At 39.6% G+C, this 24,186-nt stretch overlaps 1 protein-coding gene across 2 annotated transcripts in view; it reads left to right on the top strand.

The window, feature by feature from the left end:
• The window catches only part of RFTN2 (raftlin family member 2), a 63,707-nt gene continuing 39,521 nt past the window's right edge, over positions 1–24,186 (top strand). Inside the window, exons 1-5 of one of the 2 annotated variants that reach the window (XM_024564275.4) lie at positions 3–252; positions 505–709; positions 15,442–15,625; positions 17,278–17,392; positions 23,050–23,323. In XM_024564275.4, the coding sequence (XP_024420043.1) occupies positions 571–709; positions 15,442–15,625; positions 17,278–17,392; positions 23,050–23,323 (712 nt within the window). In that variant the 5' untranslated portion in view covers positions 3–252; positions 505–570. Of the gene's footprint in view, positions 710–15,441; positions 15,626–17,277; positions 17,393–23,049; positions 23,324–24,186 lie in introns of both variants that reach the window. The other variant, XM_045198426.3, reaches the window with a different exon arrangement.

Below are 24,186 nucleotides of genomic sequence, written 5' to 3'. Positions count from 1 at the left end.
CTCTCTCTCTCTCTCTCTCCTGCTTTCTTGGTAGTAGCAGGGAGGGAGGAGGGAGTGGACACAGGAAAGAGAGGAAAAGAGAAAACAGAAAAAAAATTGCATGCCACGGTGTCTGCATATATCCTCTGCTTGTAGATATTTCCATCTGAGTTGCACTTTTGCCTTTTTATTTCTGTTTTTAGACACCTCTTTTATCATCCAGCCAACTGGAATAGACAAAGCACAGTTGGTGCCCTGAGCGACAGAACTCTGGTAGGGGGCTGGCTGTAAATTGACGTGGCATGGAAATTCTCCGCTAAGTTGTAGCAGCTTGCATGTTTCTCCTAAGATCAAGCCCAGCCTCCCGGAGCTGTAGCTTAATCATGATGGGCTCAACGACTGTTCAGAAAAATGGATAGAAAAAGTCTTCAGCTCCTTTCTTTGGACTCAGATGTTTTCTTTTTGAGTATCTATGGTTTAGCTGAAAAAATCAAAGCAGTTAAGTTTATAACTTTCTTTTTGCAGCTTGAACAACAGAATTTGCTGCTCTCCCTCCCCTGTCCTGCAATTTAATTCCTTCCAGATTTTGCCATGGGGTGCGGACTTAGAAAGCTAGAAGACCCTGATGATAGCAGCCCTGGAAAAATATTTTCTACCCTGAAGAGACCGCAAGTGGAAACAAAGACAGAATTTGCTTACGAATATGTATTGCTGGATTTTACTTTACAAGGTACTTTTTTCTTCTATTTTATGTGTTAAATGAAATGTTTCAGAGATAAGGGACTACTACTTTTTTTAGTTTTAGTTTGTGAATTTTTAGAGTGTTCTTCATAATAAGACTGTATAATTGATCTAAAAATAACATTTTGTCTCTTAATTATATATTGAAAGATTTTGTTTTGTTTGCTTATTTTTTGTAACATGGCTCATATGTAGTTCATAAAATTAGAAAAACTGCTTAGAAATATTTCTTTCATTTTTAAATCAAATGCTTATTCGTGGAAGAGTACATGGAAAATGTTTGATTTCCAGGCCAGATAGCCATAGCCTTAATGACAGTTTGTTTTGAAAAAGATCTGAAAGGCACGAGAAGGTAGCGTACAGGAAGTATTACTTGCATCGTGTGGGAGAGTATTTGCTAAGCCAAGTCTGAGGTTTCCAAGTATGCTAACTTTTGTGATGGTGCTAGTTGTTTGATATTTTTACCAAGCTAAACTTGAAGTTTGAACATACAGATTAAAAAAAGAAAGAAAGAAAGAAAGGAAAGATAGTCTTCTGTAAGACACTTCCTTTGCTTGGTGCCCTGTCCGTAACAGAGAAACTCCCTGTTCCAGAAAGTTGGAAACACAAATAAACAAGCCCAGATGGCAGCCCTGTGGAAGGAACGGAGGTAGCTCGACTTCACAAATACTTTGCCTCAGGGGTTTTTTTGGGGGGGCGGGGGGTTCGAAACTTAACAGTACCATAGAACTGCATAGCTAAAACTGAGTTTTTAAAAAGCAGAGCTGTAGTTTTAATAATGGGATACTAAAAATGGAATTGGAGTGTCGTGCTCGCTATTAGAATTTCCAGCTACCCATAGTTTAAGTTCGTATTATAAAGTTATGCTTTTAATTCTAAAAAGCGACACATTTTATCAGTGAATAGAAAGATTATACTAAGCATATTATCATGTTGGATATTACCTTAATTTCTTTTCAACTTAAGCACAAATTCCCCTTTTTTTGCTTTGCTCTGTGAACAGTGCATCTTTGTGCAAGAAACAGGAGCAGCCCATTTTTCTTTGTCAAAAACTGAGCTAGCCAGCAAGCAAACTCTCTTCCAGGGACACACACAAGCTCTGCACGTGTATATACTTCCAACATACTCACATTTCCATTTTTATCTAAGGCTAAGGCTGCCAAAGGGAAAAGTCCGTATTCTTAATTTTCTTTTTAATTATGAAAGTTAAGTCAATTAAGATAATGGTGGTCAAAGAAGTAATCGATCACATGACTTTTTCTATACTTTTTCAAAAACTATTATTTGAGACGATTTCAGTGACATAGCTCTATGTGTTCTCCACTGACTGTCCTCGTTGATTGTTTTGTTCGGACTAGTGTCTGTCTGTCCGTCCATAGGACACAAACACGCACTCTCCTTAAACTCAAAGCCTTGTCTGTTCACACACTGTAGGCCAGAGCCATTCCGGTCTGCGCTTTAAGATTTGCTGCACCATCCCTCATAGGATCATAGGGCCTAAAGTAATTTTAATTTTTTTTCTGATTTATTTTCTCCCAACAATGTTAAAAATCTTAAGCAAATGTGTAGAAATGCAGTCATCCTTAAGTCAGAAAGATCTACAGCTAAATTTTTTAGAGGTCATTTTGGTTTTTCTATTATCAAAAGTCCTTCTCTCTGTAAAAGAAATATAATTTCTACCTTCCGCTCTAGGTGTTTGGAGAAGGTAACAGATTATTGCGCTATAAAGTCTAAGTCTGGGCACAGTTTGCAAATGTTAACCCACAAAGTAGGCATAGGCTTTAAAGTCGCACCTGGTTCCTATTTGGTCCAGGCGCCTCGTCTCCTTCTGTCCCTTTTTTCTCTCCAGTTATTCCACATCCTTTTGTTTTATTTTGTTTCTGTCTTTGCAACAGAAGCCGAGACTCTGCATCAACCCAACTACACAAGCACCTTCCTCTCCCATCCCTGACCTCCACCTGCCACTCCAGCCTACGGGCAGAGTGAGTCGGAGGAGGGGGAACATGCCGGCCCTGCATGTAGCACTGGCAGTCTGTCCTGGCACTCCTGTAAGGAGTGCTGCGCAGTGGCCCCTCCTGCCTCCCAGAGGCCACTGTGCAGTGAGCAACCTTTCAGGAAACAAAATGGTCTGGTGACAGCTGTGTGTGCTCATGATGAGCCTGTCTCTTACCTTGTCTTCCTCTGTTTTTCCAGACACAGGACACGAGACAGAGAGTAAAGTCCCAGTGGGACAAGAGGAGGAGACTCTGAACTTTCCAGTGCCCTGTTATGGGAGCTATAATTATCTTAAACAATTACTTATTTTCCATTCAGTTTCATATTCTCTCTCTCTCTCTCTCTCTCTCATCCTCCCCCCTTCTCCCACACTTGTTTTTTGGAGGGGCAACAGGTACATACTTTCAGCCATTATTTTCATCTCTATGAGTGAAATGATAACATAGTCATTAAGCATATAAGGCTCTGAAGTCAAGTTCCCAGGTTCTCCATCTAGGCTCTTTCGCTCACAACTGTGGCAAGTGTGTAAACTTTGCTACATCTCAGTTTTCTCACCTGTAAAATGGGGGTTCTAATGATGCTTACATAAGGGAGTCATTCTAAGGACTCAGGGAGATAATATAAGATGATCTACTTGAAAAGGTACCTGGCACTTTAGTAAGCACTTAATAAAAAGTTAACTATTGTTATACCTCCTGGCTTTATGCTAGGTCTACCAGCTGCACTAGTGAGATTTCAGTACATTATTTGTCATAAATTTCTAGTTTATTTTATATATGTGTATTTATCAGAGTGTGTGAGTATATATATAAGTGTGTTAAATATAATTTATTAATGAAGGTTAAATTAACTCTGCAAATTATCCAAAAGGGTTAATTGGCCTCCCTGTACAATCCCAGAAAAAAATCTACATAATAATAGACTTAAGGATTTTTAGAGCAGGTATAGCTTTATGACTAAAAAGTGTTTCTACAATACCAAAAACCCAACAGATGGACAGATGGTAGGTTCCTTATTTGAATTTCTAGTAGAATTATGTAAAATACATCAAGTAAAATTTTGCTGGCTTCTAGCTTGCTTCCTTATTATTAGAACAAGAACCTCTCATTGTCCTTTATCATCACTGTTGGCAGCAATAAGTACATATGGTGTATGCATTCTGGAGAAGATGCTGATAAGTACGGGAAATACAAAGAGGAATAAGACATAACTTCAGCCCTCAAGTATTTTTGATTCTAATTGGTCAAACTGAGCAAGATGGTGAACTCCTCAAGGTCAGGAACTATGTCTTAACAACCTTTATATCCCTGGTCTAGCACAGTGTTTGGCACGTGACCAATGGCCAATAAGTGGTGTTGAATTAATGGATAAACAATTGCAATACATGATGCGAGAGGTATCGGGAAAAGGAAAAACCCATTTTAAATATGATTAGTTAGAACTCAAATTAGGACGTTAAGAAAATGTCCCTAAGGAAAGGTAGGGCCTAGGTAATCAGAAAAAGACTAAGAGGTTGAGGCACACTGAAGGACTATTGAATAGAGCAGGGAGCTAAGGGAGGTTTTGTAGGAGAGAAGCAGAAAATAAGGTTGGAAATAAATGGAGTATGGAAAGCTCTGACTTGTCTGAGGAGTGATTCCTTGATGCTATGGGGAATAAATAGCTATAAAGGCGTTTGAAGAAGTAGTTGTTGGATACAGACACGTGTTTTTAGAAGATTCATGTGAGATTGCAATGGGGAGAGATGAGAGGGAGGAGAAAAGTTAGAAGACCAATTGCAGTAGTGAAGGCTCATCAAGGAGGACCTGCACATGAGGGGCAGCAATAAGGATGGACTGCAAGGAGTAAATGTACCAGACAGTATGAGGGAGGAACTTAGCCTGTGGCTGGCTGCATGTGAAGGGACAGAAAGAATGAGGAATCCGGGATGACTTCCTGGTTCTGAGCCTGAGTAACTGTGGAAATAATGATGCCTCTTAGAGTAGGAGGAACATCCCAAAAAGAGCCCGCACGTGGTCAAAGAGCAATTCCATCACAGGCATGTTGCATTTGAGGTGGTCAGGGAACATCCTGGTAAAAACAGTCACAGATGCAAGGCTGGAAATGATTTCCAGGAAGAACTGAAATAAAGTCTTAAAAAGAGGGGATGTGGGCAGAGCACAAGTGTCTTGGGCCGAGTCGTTAGGCGTATTTAGCCACATTGAGCACAACTGAACAGAACGGCGGAAAATGAATGGATAGCACCAAAAATACAAAGAAAGGGACGGTCTCCAAAACACGAAGTGGTCAGTAATTTTAAATACTAGATGCAGCACTGAAGAGAATGCATAAAAAAATCAACAAGTGATAAATAAGGGATCAGAAATGAGGGAGGGAGGGAGGGAGGGAGGAAGGGAGGGACGAATAAAGGCAGAATGAAAGGAAGGAAGGGTCCAGCTAATTTTTCTATTTCTGTCTGAATTTAATAAGTTCTTGGGCATTTCCTCAAGCAGTAAAAAGATTTTCAAATGTACAGTCCTACATAAAACAAATTACTAATAAAAATGACTACATTTACTGAAGAAGCAACATATTCTCTATCATGGTGCCCAGCCTAAATTCCTACCAGATGAAAAAACTATATAAACAGTTCCTTTTTTTTTTGAAATGGTGAGGTATTTTGGTTTATTAATAAATAATAAATCTCACAAATTCAGACTATTATGGAAGAAAAAGATACCGTTCTGAACTGGGAGAGAAAATATCTGATACTAGCATGCAGTTGACCCACTTAAGTAAATATTAATTTGGGGAGAAAACACATATACATTTCATTGGCGATCCACATTACATTGTTTTTTCCCTATGCATATATGCATCTTGTATCTGGTTGGACATATATTCATTGTTTGAACTCACACTTAGTGAGCACATACAAAACTAAGAACTAGGCTATAAAGATAAATAGAGCCTAGTCCCTGTGCTCCGTGAACTTGCATCCTGAGCACCAATACACAAGCCTTCAATTACAACATGTACACTACGTGCTGTCATACGAGGTACGAGGTATAGAAGCAGAAAGAAGAGCACCGCCACCTGATTGGTAGGATCCAGAAAGACTCCTTTAAGAAAGTGCCACCTCACTTGAGATCTAAAAAATGAGTGGGACTTAGACAAATGTTTGTACCCAGGATATATAAAATATAAGTACAAATGAATCAGTAACAAAAAGGCAAATGATGCAATAGAAAAATAGACAAGAAACTTGGACAGACAGTTCATAAAACAGACAATGCAAATGGTCAATAGACATATAACACTTTGCTCAACGTTGTTAATAATCAGAAAAATGCATGTTAAAACTACAATGAGATACCACTACATCATCTATACATGGCTAAAATTTAAAAAGACTGCTAACAACAGGTGTTGGTAAATTTGTACAACCATGTCCAAAAAATGCTTGGAATTATCTAGTTAGTTGAACATATGCCCAGCAGAAATGCGGGCACATGTCCACCATGGGGCACGTAGAAGAATATTCACAGAAGCGTCATTCGTAATAACCCAAAAATGTGAACGACTCAGGTATCCAAGAACAAGAGACAGGAAAAATGGACTGTGGTATACTCACACAATGGAACACCCTGAAGAAGTCAGCAAACTGTTTCTGTTAAGGGCCAGAGAGCAAGTCTTTCAGGCTTTCCGAGCCGTGTGGTCTTTGTCACAACTGCTCAGCTCAACCGTTGTTTGCCGGCATACGGTAGATGACCAAACAGGCCACGGGCGGTGCTTTGCCGTCCTCTGCTATGCTGCGATGAAAACAAACACTGTGACTACCCAAGCTACACCAGATGAATCCCCTAAACATAGTGTCGAGTGAAAGAAGACACACAAAAAGTACATACTGTGTGGGTCCATCTATATAAAGCTCAAAAAATCAGCAAAACCGATTGATAGTTTAAGGCTGCACACTTGGATGGTAAACTAAAAAGAAGAACAAGGAGGTGACGACCAAGAATGTTCAAGTACCACAGAGGGGGAGAGAGGGGTTGTTGGAAAGGTTGAAATGGGGAGCTCTGGAATGTCCACCATCTTTTGATTTTTTAATGGATGGTAGTTGCCCACGTATTGGCAGGGGTTTTTTTAAAGATTTTATTTATTTATTTTTAGAACAAAGGGAAAGGAGGGAGAAAGAGGGAGAGAAACATTAATGTGTGCTTGCCTCTCACACTCCCCCAACCGGGGACCTGGCCCACAACCCAGGCATGTGCCCTGACTGGGAATCAAACTTGGTGACCCTTTGGTTCACAGGCTGGCACTCAATCCACTGAGCCACACCAGCCAGGGCCCAAGTGTTAGCAGTTTTAAGTATGTTTTGTGCATTTTTTGTATGTCACATTTCTACCCCCACCCAAAAATTTCAAAAAGGTTAAAAAAGGACTGAGTGGGAAGTAGGGGCAAGGGCAAAGAAGGCTGAAAGACAAGACGTACAGACGCAGGAATGATAGAAAATGGTAGCGTCTGTCCGGGACTCTGAATAAAACAGAATGGACACGAGATAGCACACAAAGGAGGCGGCAGTGAGACATAGGCTGCAAGAGTTTGAAAGGGTCATAATGTGATCTTCTGTATATCTGCCTATAATAATGAACCACATAGTTTGACAGAGTTTTAGCATATTTTAAAACTGCTGTTATAGTATTTCAATTAAATATATTAGTAAGTGACAGCAAAAATGGCAGCTTTCATTGAAAACAGAAAAGATTACACATTTGCATGCTGTTTGTATAGTGGTTTATATTTCTAAGTAATTTAACACATCTTGCTAAGTAAGCCAGGTACTCCTTTATTTTAAGATTTTATTTATTTATTTTTAGAGAGGGGGGAAGGACAGACAAAGAAAGGGAGAGAAACATTGACGTGGGAGAGAAACATCTATCGGTCACTTCTGGTACGCACCCGGATCAGGGCCCAACCCCTCCACCCAGGCGCGCACACTGACCAGGAATCGAACTGGTGACCCTTCCTGTGCAGGGTGATGCCCAGCCAACCGAGGCACAGCAGTCAGGGCCAGATACTCCTTTTAATACCAATACATTAATTGCTTAACAGTTTTTTGAAGTCCATAAGCTTTAGCTCAGCCCATCTCTGAATTTTCACAGATTCTGAATTAACATAATGCAAATCAACTAAGATTTACTTTCCTGTAGGCACCAGCGTGTCCCTAGACTGGGGCACTGGCTCTGGCGTCATTCCTTTCGGCTCAATTATAGTCTGACCACGTAGCAGCAGTTTGAGCAACTTATCAAATCCCTCTCTTCCTGAGTTTCCTCATCTGAGAATAAGGATAATATCTACCTTAAGAAGGGTCGTAAGGATTAATTAAGATCAGACACGTACAGCCATAATTAATGTACTACAGAGTCAGCAATAAATCTTTGAAAATTGCAAAAAAAAAAAAGATTAGTCAAGTAAAGCATTTTGCATAGTGTCTGACACAAAATATGCACTTGGTATGTGTTACTTCTTATTTTTACTCTCATTGCGAGATAGAATATAAAGATTGACAGTCTGTTCCCTTTTGAAAATATGGTAAAATTACTTGTCGGTTTTTGCACATTGTAATTTTTACCTGAGGAAACAATGTTTCAGAGTATTTCAAAAATACATACTAATGTTTCAGAAGTAAATTGGTGGAAAGAACATATATATCTTGGACTATTTTCATAGAGTTACATCACCATAGCAAAGCTTTTGGCATTGAACAAGTTCTTGCTTTATACTGGAATGTGACTTTTTCTGTTTTCAAAAGTTGGTCTTTGTCTCTGAAAACTTTAAGCAAAGGAACATTTAAAAGTCTATTGATTATTTTATTTTAGAAACTGTAAGGATAAATGATTGTTGCTTAACCTTCAGCATGCTTCCATTTTAATCATAGAAACCCACTTGGCATCTGTATAGTTAGTTTTCAAAGCAAATCACAAAATGCTTTCTTTCATCAGTTCTTCACGACAGCCTTGTAAGGTAGAATGAAGCTTTCACAAACCATGTAGCATCGATTGAACAATGACCAACCACACCCATTAATGCTATAAACAACACCACTTGTTCCTTCTCCCAAAGAACTGAGGAAGAAGTGATGGTGGGGAGCTGAAAGCAAGATGGTCTGCAGCTGCTGCCAGCCGCTGGTGCTGTTCAAATTCCAGCCAAAACAGCCGCCACCTTCCCCTTAGTTTCCTGTGTTTAAAAAGTTGTAGAGCCTCTGATATCACCGCCCCTGTGTGAGGACATCAAACCAGAAGCTTGGCTTGCAACACTGAGCCTATCGTGGAGACATAATTATTCACTCTGCTGAGCACTGATGAAAATTCCTCAGTCTGTGTGCATAGCTCGCCCCTTCCTCACATCTCTGAGCTGAATCAGCCTTCCTGCCTCATTTCAGCACAGTTTAGAACATTATTAAGGATCAAGGGAGCTGTCCCTGGCTGGTGTGGCTCAGTGGATTGAGTGCCAGCCTGCAAACCAAGAGGTTACTGGTTCAATTTTGAGTCAGGGCACATGCCTGGGTTGCAGGCCAGGTCCCCAGTTAGGGACATGCAAGAGGCAACTGACCAATATTTCTCTCCCTCTCTTTCTCCCTCCCTTCCCTTCCCTACTCTCTAAAAATAAATAAAGTCTTTTTAAAAATAAAAAAGAATCAAGGGAATTATGTGGAGAAACGTTCTCTGCAGAATTCCCAGCTTATTTTTCCTCTTCTTGCTCCTGGGTCTGACTGTGCTGACTGATGCTGGTGCGTTTAAAGCCAAGTCCCAATGTAGGACAATTTGTTAAGGGAGTGAGCTGAAGCCCTCCTGTTACCAACTTCTTCCTATAATAAGGAAGGTTTAGGTGCCTTTTCCTGTGTCCTAGGATGCTGAACACTGTCTGAGATTGGTCCAGGAGGCCTGGCCAAGACCTGGGAAGGCTCTGGTCTGTAAAATCCCAGAGGTGACCCAGAGTGGAAGTCACAAGCCAACAAGACATGGGCCATATTTTAGCCACCAGACAAGTCTCACTCGGTGTGTACAGTGTCAAAATATTTGAATTAACTGTCACTTTTAAAAGTGGAAAGATATTACCTAAGAATCTGGATTTAGGGGGGTTGTGAAAATTGTAAGATCAATAACACCAGGCCCACATGCCCAGGAGGCAGCATGCAGCTGGGGCTGCTGCACTCTTTGAGTGAGGCTTTGAGAATTCTCCGGGTCCCACAGCTTCATCCAGCACAGCTTCTTTCTTTGTTTTATCAGCATGGTACCTTTGGGCATTTGAGTCCATGCCTCCATAGGGTAGATCAGTGTGAGTTAAGGACACCTGATGTGGAGTGTGAGCCAGGAACCCAAGATTCAGAGCATGAGCTGGGGACCTCTAATCTAGCGTGTGAGTTAGGGGCCTTGATTAGAGTTCTACAGGTTGGGAGCCATGGTTTTGGAATGAATCCAGATCTCCACAATGATCTTCATGGAGGTGTTCTAAACCAGCAATGACTTGTCTCTGAGGACAACTTCATTTGAAACGATCTTTGTCAGAGCTGGGCCACCAGCAGACAGAAACATCTCTGACGTTTGAGTGTTTACTTTGTGTGAGGCCCTGGGCTCCTGTTTACAGTCACCACCAGAGCAACTCTGTGAAGTTAATGCAGCTATTGACCCATGCCTCAGAGGGGCACAGACCTTGTTTCAGATGGCAGGCCTAGTGAATGGCATAACCAGTATTTGAACCCAGGCGATTTGCTTCTAGAGCCCAATGCTCTTAGTGAGAATAGCTGTTTCCTCTCTAAACAGAGGAGGACCTCATCAAACAAAGCACTCACTACACGCTGGACACTTTCTGAGAACGAATATTAATTTACTCAATCCTCCTAACAATCCTCTAAGGTGTATTCTATTATTCTCACTTTGCGGCGGAGGAAACTGAGGCACATGGATGCAGAAGTCCCTTGCCAGGCTAGTCAGTGGCAGGGCTGGGCAGTGGGGCCAGACAGTCTGGTCCTAGAGTCTATTCTCTACACCCCTGCTCCATGAGCACCCCGGAGCTCTGTTAATCGCCCAATTTTTCATTCAGTCAGTTTTTTAATAAGGAGTTCTCAAGCATTTACCATAATCGTCACGGCCATGCTGAGTGCTGTTATCAAAAGACACAGACCTCCCCATAGGAAAGCGTTCATACTTGGGACAGTTAAATAATTAACGCAAAGCCCTGGGCCCAAAACAAACATGGTCTTTGCATCTGTTTGTTTTGATGTGTTCATCAGTGCTGATGTGCAGTTTCCTTCTCCCTTTATAAATTGTCTGGCTCTCTCAGTTTGGAATTCTCCTGAAACTCCCCGTGTGTGTGCACGTGTGTATTTCGTGCATTAACTTTTCTTTTGTGTTGAGTTTCAAGAAACAGCCTTTCTTTATTGAGAGTGCAAGAGGATGTGGATTAGACAGAAAAGCTGGATTTATTCCATTGACACAACATTTCTCTGACGTCCCCAGAGAATGAGGTGTTCCTTAGAAGTACATTCTCTACCTGAACAGGGACTTCTTTAAGCACACATGGTTTTCTGCTATAGCCATCTCGTTGTGATTGTTTTTAACATATTAAATAACTGCGCCTTTGAAAACCGTGCTGAGACAGTGCAGTGGAGGGAACGACTTCCATTATCATCAGTTTGGGCCAATGAAGTGGGGTGACCGCAGGCTGTAAAGTTTTTAGAGTTCTTTTATCTAGTATATAATTCATTTTATTCCTTCTAATGTCGTCTGTCCCCTTTGCTAGTATCATTGTGTCCCTGCTACTTCTAATCCAGTGGGTCTCCAAGCCTCCACCCAATGACTTGGCATTGGGCACAAGATGCTCTGAAGTTGCACACACAGACACAGAATTAAATAACATTGAATCACGTAGACAGGAAGTTGTGTGCTATTTATTCTTTTTAAGCTTTCCAATCAGTTTTGAGTTAATGTCTTTAACATCTAATAATTAATTTTCCTTTTCAACAAAGGGCACAGCTATGGCTCAGAGTCATTGGCAAATAACAGTATAGTTAGAGTCTAATGTTTTCTTTCATTCTATTTACTTGTATGGTTGTTGATTCTATTATTATGGTTATATGAGAAATCAATTCTTTTTTAAATAAATCTCAGTGTATTACCAACGCACCAATTAAACTGTGACTTCCTATTTTCTTATCACTTAGTAATTTCGTTTTAACCGTCCTAACCATTTTTAAGTGTACATATACACTTAAGTTCCGTGGCATTAAGTACACATACACTGTTGTGCAACCATCGCCACCATCCCAGATAACATACAATCCTTCATGATAGAGGTGGATTATAGAACTGAAACAATCAAATACAGTTGACGCTTGAATGACACAGTGGTTAGGAGTGATGACCCCCACACACATGCAGTTGAAAAAACTTTTGACTCCCCAAAAACTTAACTACTAATAGCCTACTAAAGAGCAGAAGCCTTACCAGTAGCATAAACAGTCAATTGACACTTACTTTGTATATTACAGGCATTGTATACTGTATCCTTACGATAAAGCAAGCTAGAGAAAGCATCATAAAGAGAAAAGGCACACATAGGTCTGCAGTTCACACCTATGTTGTTCAAGGTCAACTGTAATATTTCTAACTGCTGAGCATTCGATGAAAATACAGAACAATTGAAATATTTTCAAATACCTACGTTTAATAACAAACAACTGATGGGCCTCTTTGAATCCATTAAATGCCTTCTCAGTGTTGGCTGCTGCGTGCCCCTCTCTGGGAAAGTGCTGGAACCTGGAGAGCAGGCGGAGCACGCAGCTGCCTGAAGAGCTCTGAACTCTCAGCCTGGGCTCTGGGAAAAGGCACTTTCCCCAACCCTGAGCTCTTGATTTCTGGGGTTTCCTCCTAAGCAATGCTGCCACGATAGACTGGGTGAGACAGTAAGGGATCTAACAGTGACCCCAAACAAGTCCGTGAGAGAAGGAGGCTGAGCAGGATCCAGAAGCTCTCCCAGACCCACAAGCTCCTTCCTTGTCTGGGGTGCAGTCCTCTCCCAAATTTCTCTCCAGATTTCACTCCAAGATGGAGCTAATTACACCCAGTGTAACTCCACTTCTCATTACCTTTTACCTCATTTGCAATGTGGGGCTTTTTTTTTTAATTATAATGTCATTAACTTGAGGAACATAAAGTGGGGCCTTAAAGCTAGAGCCCTCTGAAGTGAGCCTGAACTTAAACTCTACCCGGCTGGATTCTCTCTAGGTTCTTGAGCACCTTCACTTGTATGGTGAAGGAAAGAATAACAGCTCGCAACACTGCCTGCGCTCTCTCCCTGCTTTGCCTCTCTCCTCTAAGATCTAGAGACCTGCACGACTGTTCCTGAATTTGCTGACCTAACTTTTTTTACGTGTATTTCCACAAGCGAACCTTGATGGCTTTCCCTCCTTTCTGCAATAATTTCACCTCCTAGTTTCCCTTACGAATAGTGTTTACAACCTAACATAATTACCTAGGAAAATGGTAGGCATAGAAAGAGAAGTAAGGTAGATTCCTTGCCCTAAAGAATTCTCGGTCAAACAGCAGAGACAAACATGTAAACAAGTGACTATCGTACAGTCTGGTAAGGGAACTAGTAGAATAAAGGTACAGCACCGAGGAATGATGAACTCAGGCTTGGGGGGCAGGGAAGGGAGTGGAGGCCTGGTGCACGGAAACAAGCTGCCAGCCTCGGATGCATGCGCCGGGGTTCGGGCCTGCCGCAGCAGGGCGTGCAACGAGAAGGCTGGGGAGAGTGAGGGTTCAACAGCAGGCGGAAATCAGACTGTGAGGCCCCTTTTGTGCCATGCTAAAGTGTTTCTATTTTCTACAATAAGCCCTGCGAGTCATTAAAAACTAAAATTCTCTTTAAAACCTTGTAGGATTAATATATAGTTCTAAAAATAAGTTTAGGTTATGTTTGGTTTCTAGTCTTAACAGTTTATTCTATTTTATAGTTGTTCAGTTCCTTTGTTTGGAAATCAGCATTGGATGTTAAAAATACTGAAAAATGGGAAAACCAAATGACTCACAGCGTGATTGCCACACACCAGGCCCAACTGGGTCATTTTACAATGAACCCCAGCTGTTTCTTCAGTCCAGGATTGTCCTTTGTTTTTATTCCTATTCATAATGATAAAGAAAATATTTTTTGAATAGATTAGTTTCAATCCAAAGGAGGATGAAAATTTGAGGAAATCGAGTCATCCTGGTGTATGTAACTTTTCTACTGAGTGCTATACTTTGGTTTGAGAAGTAGGCGTGAATACCTACCGATGGGGCTTTCCCTTCCATCGCATGCAGGTCAATGTTAGAGGAGGGGATTTTCGCTGACCCTTCTTCCTTGTCTGCTGCTGAACCTCCTCCCTGCTTTCAGGCCACTAGCTGCCGCTCTCTGCTTGACGCCACTGACTGCGCTGACAGAAGCCCAAGAGCCAGCACTGCCCGTACCTGGAATTAATTTCAGAATGTTTTGCTAGTAGAGAGATACTCAAACTGCAGGTCTACTTCTAGATATTAATTCTTCATTGTTTTCCAGAAAATGAGAAAACTGTTTTCTCATTTGTTACAGAAAGTGTTTTCTAAATTAATACACCTGGAACACTAGAATCATTTTCCCAAGCAATACGCCCTTTCCCTTTTACTAAAAACTGTACAGATTGCACTATTTTTTTTAATTTTATTTATTTATTTTTAGAGAGAGAGTAAGGGAAGGAAACAGAGAGGGAGAGAAATCTGTGCAAGATCCTGATCAGTTGCCCCTCGCACACCCTCTACTGGGGACCTGGCCTGCAACCCAGGCATGTGCCCTGACCAGGAAGCGAACCTGCGACCTTCCAGTGCTCAGGCCGGTGCTCAATCCACTGAGCCACTCCAGCCAGGACCAGACTGTACTATTTGATAGTTTCTACAGACTCATCCTACTTCAAAAGAATGGTTGAGTTGCATATCAACTTTACATTTAAATTTCCTATACATTTAGAATTCTTTTTCAATTCTAAGGTATCCAAGAACTGGATACCTTTACTTTTTAACTCCTTTACTCACACTTAAGAGCCATATGAAATCCTATTCTTAGCTCCCCAGAGAAACTTAAAACACGGTAGTTTAGAAGTGTAATTGGAAATGACAATTCTTACTTAACAAATACCATTTCTTCCATTTTTAATTTTAGATTTGTATTAAGTTTTTCTTAAGAAATTATGCATCTCATCCCAAATCATAAAGACAACTAGCTTTTCAACTTAATATTGCTTTTCTTGTGTATGTCTTCAGTACCTATTAATGGAAATATAGTCAAATGAACCCTAAGAAATAAAGCTGTCTTAATTGAAAAATGTGTGTATAATCTACAGCCATGCCACCCTGAATGTGCCCAATCTCATCTGAAAAATATGTGTATAAGGCATTATATTTTTCTTTGAGACATATTGGTAATATTATATATCTATGAACTCATAAAGTTACTGTTGCTTTTTTCTTATTTTAAATAATCTTTATTATATTTTTTCCATTTTTTGCTTTTTTCTTAAATTAATTTAGAAAGATATAATTCATGTTATTGTAACTTTATTTGGAGATTAAATCTTATAGCATGTCTCCTACTCAGTATTGTCACACATAGATAGAAATAATGTATAATTCAACTGTATGTGAAAAGTTCTCTTTGCATTTAATGTTTCAGCCTCACCAAATTCAGAAGTCATCAAGATAAGTTCAATTCCAGACATAGTAACGAAAGTGGAAGATTACTATCTTAAAGGATATACAGTTGGGGCTATTCATCCTGTCATACAACCTGTGCGGCAGAGAAAACACCTGCCTGCAAGTTACCTGTACAGGGCGGTGCTATCACGCTTGAAATTAAGGTAAGCCTGCTGCTCAAGAAAACAGTCAGACTAAGAAGCTGTTGGGAATGGCAGTTTTCTTTAGCTAAAAGAACAGGAAGTTTGAACAAAGTGGTAGAAGTAAAGGCTAAGTTAGAGGGTTGGTTGAACCGGATTGGAGGAAGGACACTTATGTTCCCTCGCTGATTTTAGCCCCTTGCAGACAAACTGGTCCTAGGTGAGGATGTCCGTGAGCAAAGGGAAAGGGAAAGGGCAGCTCCCGGGGCAGCTTCAGCAGACGCGGGAGTAGCGGGTGGCTACACGCCCTATCACCGGGCTCAAAGAGCCTACCGGACCCATGAAGGCCACTTACTCCAGCATTTCTTTGAACTGTGCTATATTGTTTAGTTGGTGGTAACAGCATGAAGTCTCTCTGCCTTCTAAACTTTTACTTCAGAAATGCCTACACGCCAAGTTCTCACAAATTACATGGACTGCTTATCAGCTTTTTCCAAAAAAATAGGATGTAAAAGCCACCTATTTTCCTTTGTTTTTTAAAACTTTTAAAAATAGCTACTTTCCCAAACAATACTGCAACCATTTTCCAGCTTAGCTTGTAAGTTTGATAGATTTCAAATACTGCTGCTCCTTCCAGTGAAGAATGAAAAGAACCAGACCGATTTTATTTGATTAACACATTGCACTTTTTTTAAGCAACTCTTCAACTATATCCAAACCATCTCAAAGACCAGGGCGGAAACTATGAAAGGGCTAAGCCGAGAAGAAAAAATGACATAAGAAATAAAAGGAAACAGGAAAACTGAAGGAAAAAAACATTTAAAAAAAATTCTAGGTGTGCTTTTAAGGGACACTGGCTGCTACTGAGTAGCTACCTACTTACCGTGTCTGAGAGGGTGGGTGCAGGCTTCAGCCTTCACCGCGATGTGCAGCCTCATCAGGTATTCACTGGGTCAAGCGTTCCTAAACAAACATGCCACTTTATCTCACAGTAGTAACACTTATTTCCTAATCACGGACCTCATACAAACTATGTAGACATTATTTTTTCTCTTTTAGCATCACTTAAAATAGACTCAGTAGTGCCCTGACAAGGCTAAGAATAAGTAGGAGGTAAAGATCAGAAAAGAAGAAAAAAGAAAAACACAGGACAGTATTTACCTGCATTTGAATAAGATTTTTACTTATGCTTTTGTACAATAATGAAGTAAAGAGTAATCTAAAATTATTTCTCAAAACTTTTATTAAAACAACAGGTGAAATTTTCTTCCAATTTAAACTAGAAATTAAATTAAGGGATTTAAATGAAGAAATGTTGTTACCGATTGATTTGAGGGGGGAAGAAACATCGACTTGTTGTTGCACTCATTTATGCGTTCATTGGTTGATTCTTGTGTGCGCCTTAACTGGGGACGGAACCCGCAACCTTGGCGTATGGCGATGACGCTCTAACCAGCTGAGCTACCCAGCCAGGGTTAAATTAAGAAAATTTAAATTAATAAAAGTTACTGTGTTTTTCTGATATTTTTGTATAGGAAGATAACCGTTAGGCTCGAAATAACAACAACAAATTGATTACTTGACCTTATTTGTGAGTTGCTCACTTATTTTCACATGAGCATATTAGCTTAAAATCAGCAACTGGCTTCCAACTATGAACATGTTCTCTGTTACAGCCCGAAGCATTCAGCAGCGCCCAGTGGAGAAAGACGCCCACGACTTGTGATTGAGGAATGTCCTCTAACTTACGAGACACAAACGAATGACATAGCAAAAGAACTGATAGAAAAGGTACTAAATATATACATTTTTTCCATGGGATATTGAGAAATATTTGGTATTTCTTCTTCGTTTCCTTTCTTGCTTTAAAAAGAACAAGGAAATAATAGGTGACAATCTGCCAGAGTTTAAAACATACTGAGTACATATGCCGGATTGTGCAGAGTTGAAAAACAAAAATACTGGTCAACGAAACAGAATGGAAATGCCAGAAATAAATTTATACACATAGAAGTTTTATACCAAACCTGATGAAATAAAAGAGGGAACAACCATTACTTAATAACTGCCTCTGGAAAAGTAGGCAATTGTTCTGTAGGAAATACATGTCACACATTTCAAATGAGATAAAGAGATAATTTTTTAAGTATAAAAATATCTGAGAAAATGAAAGAGTAGACATAGTACGAATACTTAATTATAAATGGATTGAGAATTTTGGGGTTAGTATATAAATATAACACATGCTAGTAAAATTTAGCTTTAAAAGAAAAGGATCCAGAGGGAAATCTGCAACAAAGTTGTCCTATGGGAGTTAGTTTCAGAATATATATGAAATAAGTACCTATGCATCAAAGTGATGTCCGGTCTTGAATGGACAGACAGAATCCATGAACGGCGAATACAAAAGAAACCACAAAGAGTAGACATTTGGCCAAAGGTTCAACCGAACTGATAATTTTTAATGTAAATATAAAAACTGAGAATTAATACCTCACCAGTATTACCTGGGAAATTGAATTGAAAATCCTAAATCCAGTGTTGGAAGAGCTGTAAGAAAAATTCATATATTGCAACTGGCATGATAATAAATTAGTGTTCCTAAATATAAATTTAGTAATAAAAATTATAAATCCCATTATATTTCATGACTCAGTAATTTCCTCTTTAGAAATCTATTCCAAGAAATTAATTGAGAGAGTAAAAAGTCATTTCTGTGCAGAGATATTTTAATCAATAGTGGCTAAGGGGCCAAATCCTCAATAATTGGAAAACTGAGAAGGAAGCAGTGGTGTATCAATACAATGGAATATTTTATGGTTATTAAACATGACAACTACATTGACGATTGGTCCATACAATATAACCTAATTGAAACTTAAAAATAAAAATGTGTATCGGGAAGGTTAAATGGTAATGGACAGGGACTTGACTTAGGGCGGTGAACACACAATACAGTGTACAGATGGTGTGTTGTGGAAGTGTGTACCTGTCAAGAGAAAATTTTGCATTTATAAGTATCCTAAACTGATAGAATGTTATAGTGACAGTTTTCTTTTTTTACTTGCATTGACATATTTCTAAGGTTTTAGCTTTTATTTAAATGAATACAACCAAAAACCTAAGGCATTTCCTTTCAAGTAAGAAACTGTGGGACTTGTTCACTGTTAGCCAGTTTTAGCTGCTAATATTTCCCATTTGGGCGTAAAGTCGCCATTCAGTAAGGTTTTTCAGGAACAGTCTTTGAGACTAGATTTTAATAAACAAAGTACACATGCTGCTTACTACTACTATTCTGGGAAATTTTGATTTTTTTCTGGGAATAAATCCACTCCAGAAAATTTCTTTTGAAAACAAAAATGTAACTACTAATTTAGTCTTACTAGATCCCCATCAGAGCTCTTGTTTTGCACTTGACTTCCTGGAGACAGTTAAAAATCTATTTAAACAGGAAAGTACTGTTATTTCAGCAATTAGAGTAATGGGGTCATTTCATGAAGAGAACAGCTTCAGGAAACATAGCACATGAACTATTCGAACATTGCCCCATGTACGAACAAGAGCAATAGATGAATGCCAAGTGTTATTTTTGAACGGCTGCCTGATATAAAGAGTTGATTGTTGAACAGCTACATTTTAAGACATTTTAACATTATATCAATGTTTGCTCTATTTTTAAAATCAGGTTTACAAGTGTTTTTCCAGGATTTTTAAATAACAATAACATTGGAAAATATCAATCATCCAACTTAAAAAATGGAAAAGACTAACTAGTATAGTCTATTTGTTACCAGACTTTTCCAGATAAAACTTTCCAGTAGTAGAAAAAGGCTTCTACACTGTTTCACCCCAATCAACTAATAAGACCTAGGGAAAGCACTGGCAGTAAATTTGTTTCCACCTGCAAAACGCTATTAAAGAATGCTTCCTTCCCACCGCCCTCTCCTCTCCTGGGACACTAGATGTAAAGGACAATTTGTGGTTATTGTTAAGCCTTCATGCATTGTTTGCATTGTTACAGTGTCAGTACGTTAACTTGGGGGATAAATAAATATTATTGTGTCAGCATAGTCCTCTGTCCTAGCTCACACACCCACACTCTCTGTCCTCAGAAGTCTCCTCTTCATCAGCGGAAGTGAGATTACAGTTACCCCTTTCATTGGTCATTGCTCTCTGGTTTTGCCCTCCCCCTTCCTGGCCTGTTTCATTCCATTTCATTTCTGACTATAGATGTTTACATATGCAAGGTCCATCATAACTCATTCTTCCCCTCCCAGGAAACATTTAAAACAGTGACCATGTAAAAGACAATGTTCTTTCTTCATTTTTAACTTAACAAATACTTACAGGGCACCTACATGCACAAAATATTACAATACAAAGATAAATAAGACACAGTCCTGCCCTCAAAATAACATGGGCAGGGAGGGAAGACATAAACACCACAAGAACAAAGAAATGAAGCAAAAGCAGAGAAAAGGAAAAGTGCCGTGCATGAAAATAACCACTCTCAATGTCTGAAATCATTTCACTGGAATTAGGCCAAGTGCTTCTGAATCCTATTCTGTAACTGGCAGGATTGACTCTGGTCATGTTTGTTGGGCCCAGACAGATGACAATAGCACCAAGATATGAGCAGGCGAGAAAGCTTCCTGCGAGGGGTGGTACGAATTGGGTTTATGCATCATACACACACATTTGTCAAGAATTTGTCTTTTAACATTTTTTTTTACCCACATCGAACAAACAATGAATTGCCAGATGTTAGTTTTGAATGACTGTGGGGTTTTTTTTGCTTTTAAATTAATATCTCTCTTTTTATTAATTAAGATGTACTTTAGGGGGGAGAATTCTAAATCTCGATAGGGATGGAAGCGTAGGTAAACACAGCTCACCTTCTCACACTACTACAGCAAAAATTACAACTAAACTACAAAACAGCTATCACCCAGAAAATCAAGCTGTAAGGAAGTCCAACAACCAAGGAATTAAAGAAGTCACATTCACTGAGATGGGTAGGAGGGGTGGAGACATGGAGATGCAGAACAGACGGTCCTACACCCATGTGTGGTGGATAAATATTGGGAGGGTTATCTCAGAAGCAAGGGATCCCAGCCCCACACCAGGCCCCCCAGCCCCACACCAGGCCCCCCACCAGGCCCCTTCCATCACCGGGAAGATAAATCCCCATAACTTCTGGCTGTAAAAACCAGTGGGGGTTGGGGCAGCAGAAGAAACTGCGGGATTCTCAGGCATCTCCTCTTAAAGAGTCCAAAATGGACTTAGGACTTACACAGACTCACTCCCCCTGGGCTCCAGCACTAGGGCAGAAGCTGGAAGGGCACCAATGGCATACAGGAAGAAACTGAAGTGTCTGGCAGCAGGGTGAATGCCAGGGGACAGCTCCCTCCCAGACAAAACTGCAAAGACTAGGCATTGGCCATTCTCCCTTTTCTGAGCCCTCTCACATGCAGAACCACAGAGGAGTGACACCATATCTGAGACTCCATCAACCTGGTTCACACAGGTTGCCCAGCCAAGGCAATTACGTAAGGCTCCGCCCCATCCAACTTAGGTGCGCTTTTCTACATTACTCCTTACTAAGATGGGAAGTCAAAGCAGCTCTCCCTAATACATAGAAACAAACACAGGGAGGCTGTCAAAATGAGGCAACCAAGAAATATGGCCTAAATGAAAGAACAGAACAGAACTCCAGAAAAAGAAATAAACAAAATGGAGATAAGCAATCTATCAGATGCAGAGTTCAAAACACTGGTTATTAGGATGCTCAAGCAACTTATTGGGTACTTCAACAGCATAAAAAAGACCAAGGCAGAAATAAAGCTTACACTAAATGAAATAAAAATGTACAGGGAATCAACAATGAAGTGGATGAAGCCAAGAATCAAATCAATGATGTGGAGCATAAGGAAGAAAAAAATTCAATCAGAACAGCAAGAAGAAAAAAGAATCCAAAAAAAATGAGGATGGAGTAAAGAGCCTCTGGGACAACTTCAAACAAACCAACATTCAAATCATAGGGGTGCCGGAAGGAGAAGAGAAAAGGCAAGAAATTAAAAACTTATTTGAAAAGATAACAAAAGAAAACTTCCCTAATTTGGTGAAGGAAATAGGCATACAAGTCCAGGAAGCACAGAGAGTCCCAAATAAGGTGGGCACAAAGAGGCCCACTCCAAGACACATCATAATTAAAATGCCAAAGTTTAAAGATAAAGAGAGAATCTTAAAAGCAGCAAGAGAAAAGCAGATAATTACCTACAAAGGAGTTCCCATAAAACTGTCAGCTGATTTCTCAAAAGAAATCAGTCTTGAAGAGACTGGCAGGAAGTATTCAAAATGATGAAAAGCAAGGACCTACAACCTAGATTACTCTATCCAGAAAAGCTATCATTTAGATTCAAAGGGTGGGTAAAGTGCTACCCAGACAAGGTAAAACTAAAGGAGTTCATCACCACCAAGCCATTATTATTTGAAATGTTAAAGGGACTTATCTAAGAAAAAGATCAAAACTATAAACATTAATGTGGCAATAAATTCACAATTATCAGCAATTGAACCTAAAAAACAAACAGCAAACAAGCAGAAAAGAAAAAGAATCACAGATATGGAGATCATTTGGATGGTTACCAATTGGGAGGAGGAAGGGGGATAATGGGGGAAAAGGTGCATAAATTAAGGAGTATGAACAGGTAGTTACAGAATAGGTAGGGCAATGTTAAGAACAGTATAGGAAATGGAGTAGCCAAAGAACTTATATGCATGACCCACAGACATGAACTAAGGGGGAGTATTGCCAGAGAGAATGGGGAGTACTGGGTTGAGGAGGGTAAAGGGGGATAAATTAGGACAACTGTAATAACATAATCAATAAAATATATATTTTTTAAAAAGATGTGTTTTGGGGAGAGGGGAGTATAAGGGAGATAAATGGTAATGGAAAAATACAATAAAAAACCAACAACAATAAATACATACATACATACATACATACATACATACATAAATGTCCACAGAAATGATAGTGCAAAAGAAAAATGCATGTGGTAATACTATTTTTGAGGATTTCTTGGAATAGTTTTAATTTTTCCTCAACTAGAGAGACCATTTGTTAACAGGTCTGCAAAAAAACCATGCTACAGAATTATTAGTTCTTCCCAAATAGTAACCTTTTAAAGAAAAATATGATTTCTGTTTTCATAATTTCTAACGTGTGTGAGTTCTGTTTGGAGACACCACGTTAATAGTGTGACATGGTTTTAGGAGTAGTGCTCACTAGAGGTGTTAATCTGCTTATGGATGAGTCTTCCGTTACCAGCAAATTTTCCTCTTCTAATGGATTTCCTTAATAAGCCTAAATGTTAACTGATAAAGTAAATCAATTGAAATGAAATGTACATTTTGTTCTACCATCTCTCTTTAAACCTCAGATTAATGTAGCTTCTAAGAGAGGAATGAGATTTGTTGGGTTCATATCCCAGCATTACCCACCACTCTGCAATGGAACCAACCATGGCGGAGATGGAGAATCCACACCGCATGTGAGACACACCCCAGATGAGCACTGGAAGAGCTGGGCTGAGGGAACATTCAGTGGGCACTCGTCGGAAAGTGGAACTGAGGAAGAATGTCATCATGAAGGTGGGCAGTGTCAAGTGGAGCGAGATGGCAGCCCCAGTTCCTCTAAATCAAAAAAGGGAGAAGGTAATAGACAAGATGAATGGAAATAGAACATATATATTAGGTTAAATTTAGCAAATTACAGTTTTTAGAAATATGAGGCAAAGTAAATTTCTAAAGGTTCTGATGACAAAGTAAACTAATATAAACTTGTCTCGATTCTTTAAAAACATTATAGCCAGACATAAGGTAGGCTAGTTTTTCAAACAGTTATCTCCAGTGTGGCCATATAATGCCACCCACATAATGAAGCTGTGTTGGAAATTGCCTTCCGTTTAGTCATCCACCGCCTCCCTGTAACATGGAGACTGTGCATACGTATCAAAAAAGCGATTCTAGAAAGACAGCTGTTCTGATTTATGTTTGTCCTTGTAAACAGTGTGTGAGAATTTAAGTTTTGGCCTTTCCCATTTCATGGATGGTTTCACCCTTGAAGTTACTTGGCTTTCTTTGATCATCAATTAGAATATGAAAATGGCACATCATGGTGAAACAATTAATATAACAATAGTGCCTGTATCCTAAAATATCTTTAAACAATAGTTCTATTGTTCTCGGCCTACTAGCAAGTTTTTTGAAGAAACTGTGTATTTTACTCATGTTTTTGGACTGTTCAAAGTTTTCTGGTACTTTAACAGGCATGTTTTAAAAAGCACTATTAGAGGAAATCTAAGACTGTATAGTCCTTAGAGGTAAGAATATACTTAACTTCCGGAATGAGAATAAGACTCCGTCAACTTCTTTACAGAAAGGGGGTTGTTGTGAGATGTAGACGAGAGATGTGTACAAAGTGCTTGGCCCACTGCCTGGCGCAGAACAAACTCGGTATTAAGTTAGCTGCTATTAACTGACCCTCCTTTAATCGGTGTTAGTGCTGCAGCTGCGCA

Source organism: Desmodus rotundus, chromosome 2 (assembly GCF_022682495.2).
Source record: "Desmodus rotundus isolate HL8 chromosome 2, HLdesRot8A.1, whole genome shotgun sequence".
NCBI lineage: Eukaryota > Metazoa > Chordata > Mammalia > Chiroptera > Phyllostomidae > Desmodus > Desmodus rotundus.
Note: the sequence above shows the minus strand (reverse complement) of the source record. Positions and strands in the feature narration are given on the sequence as shown.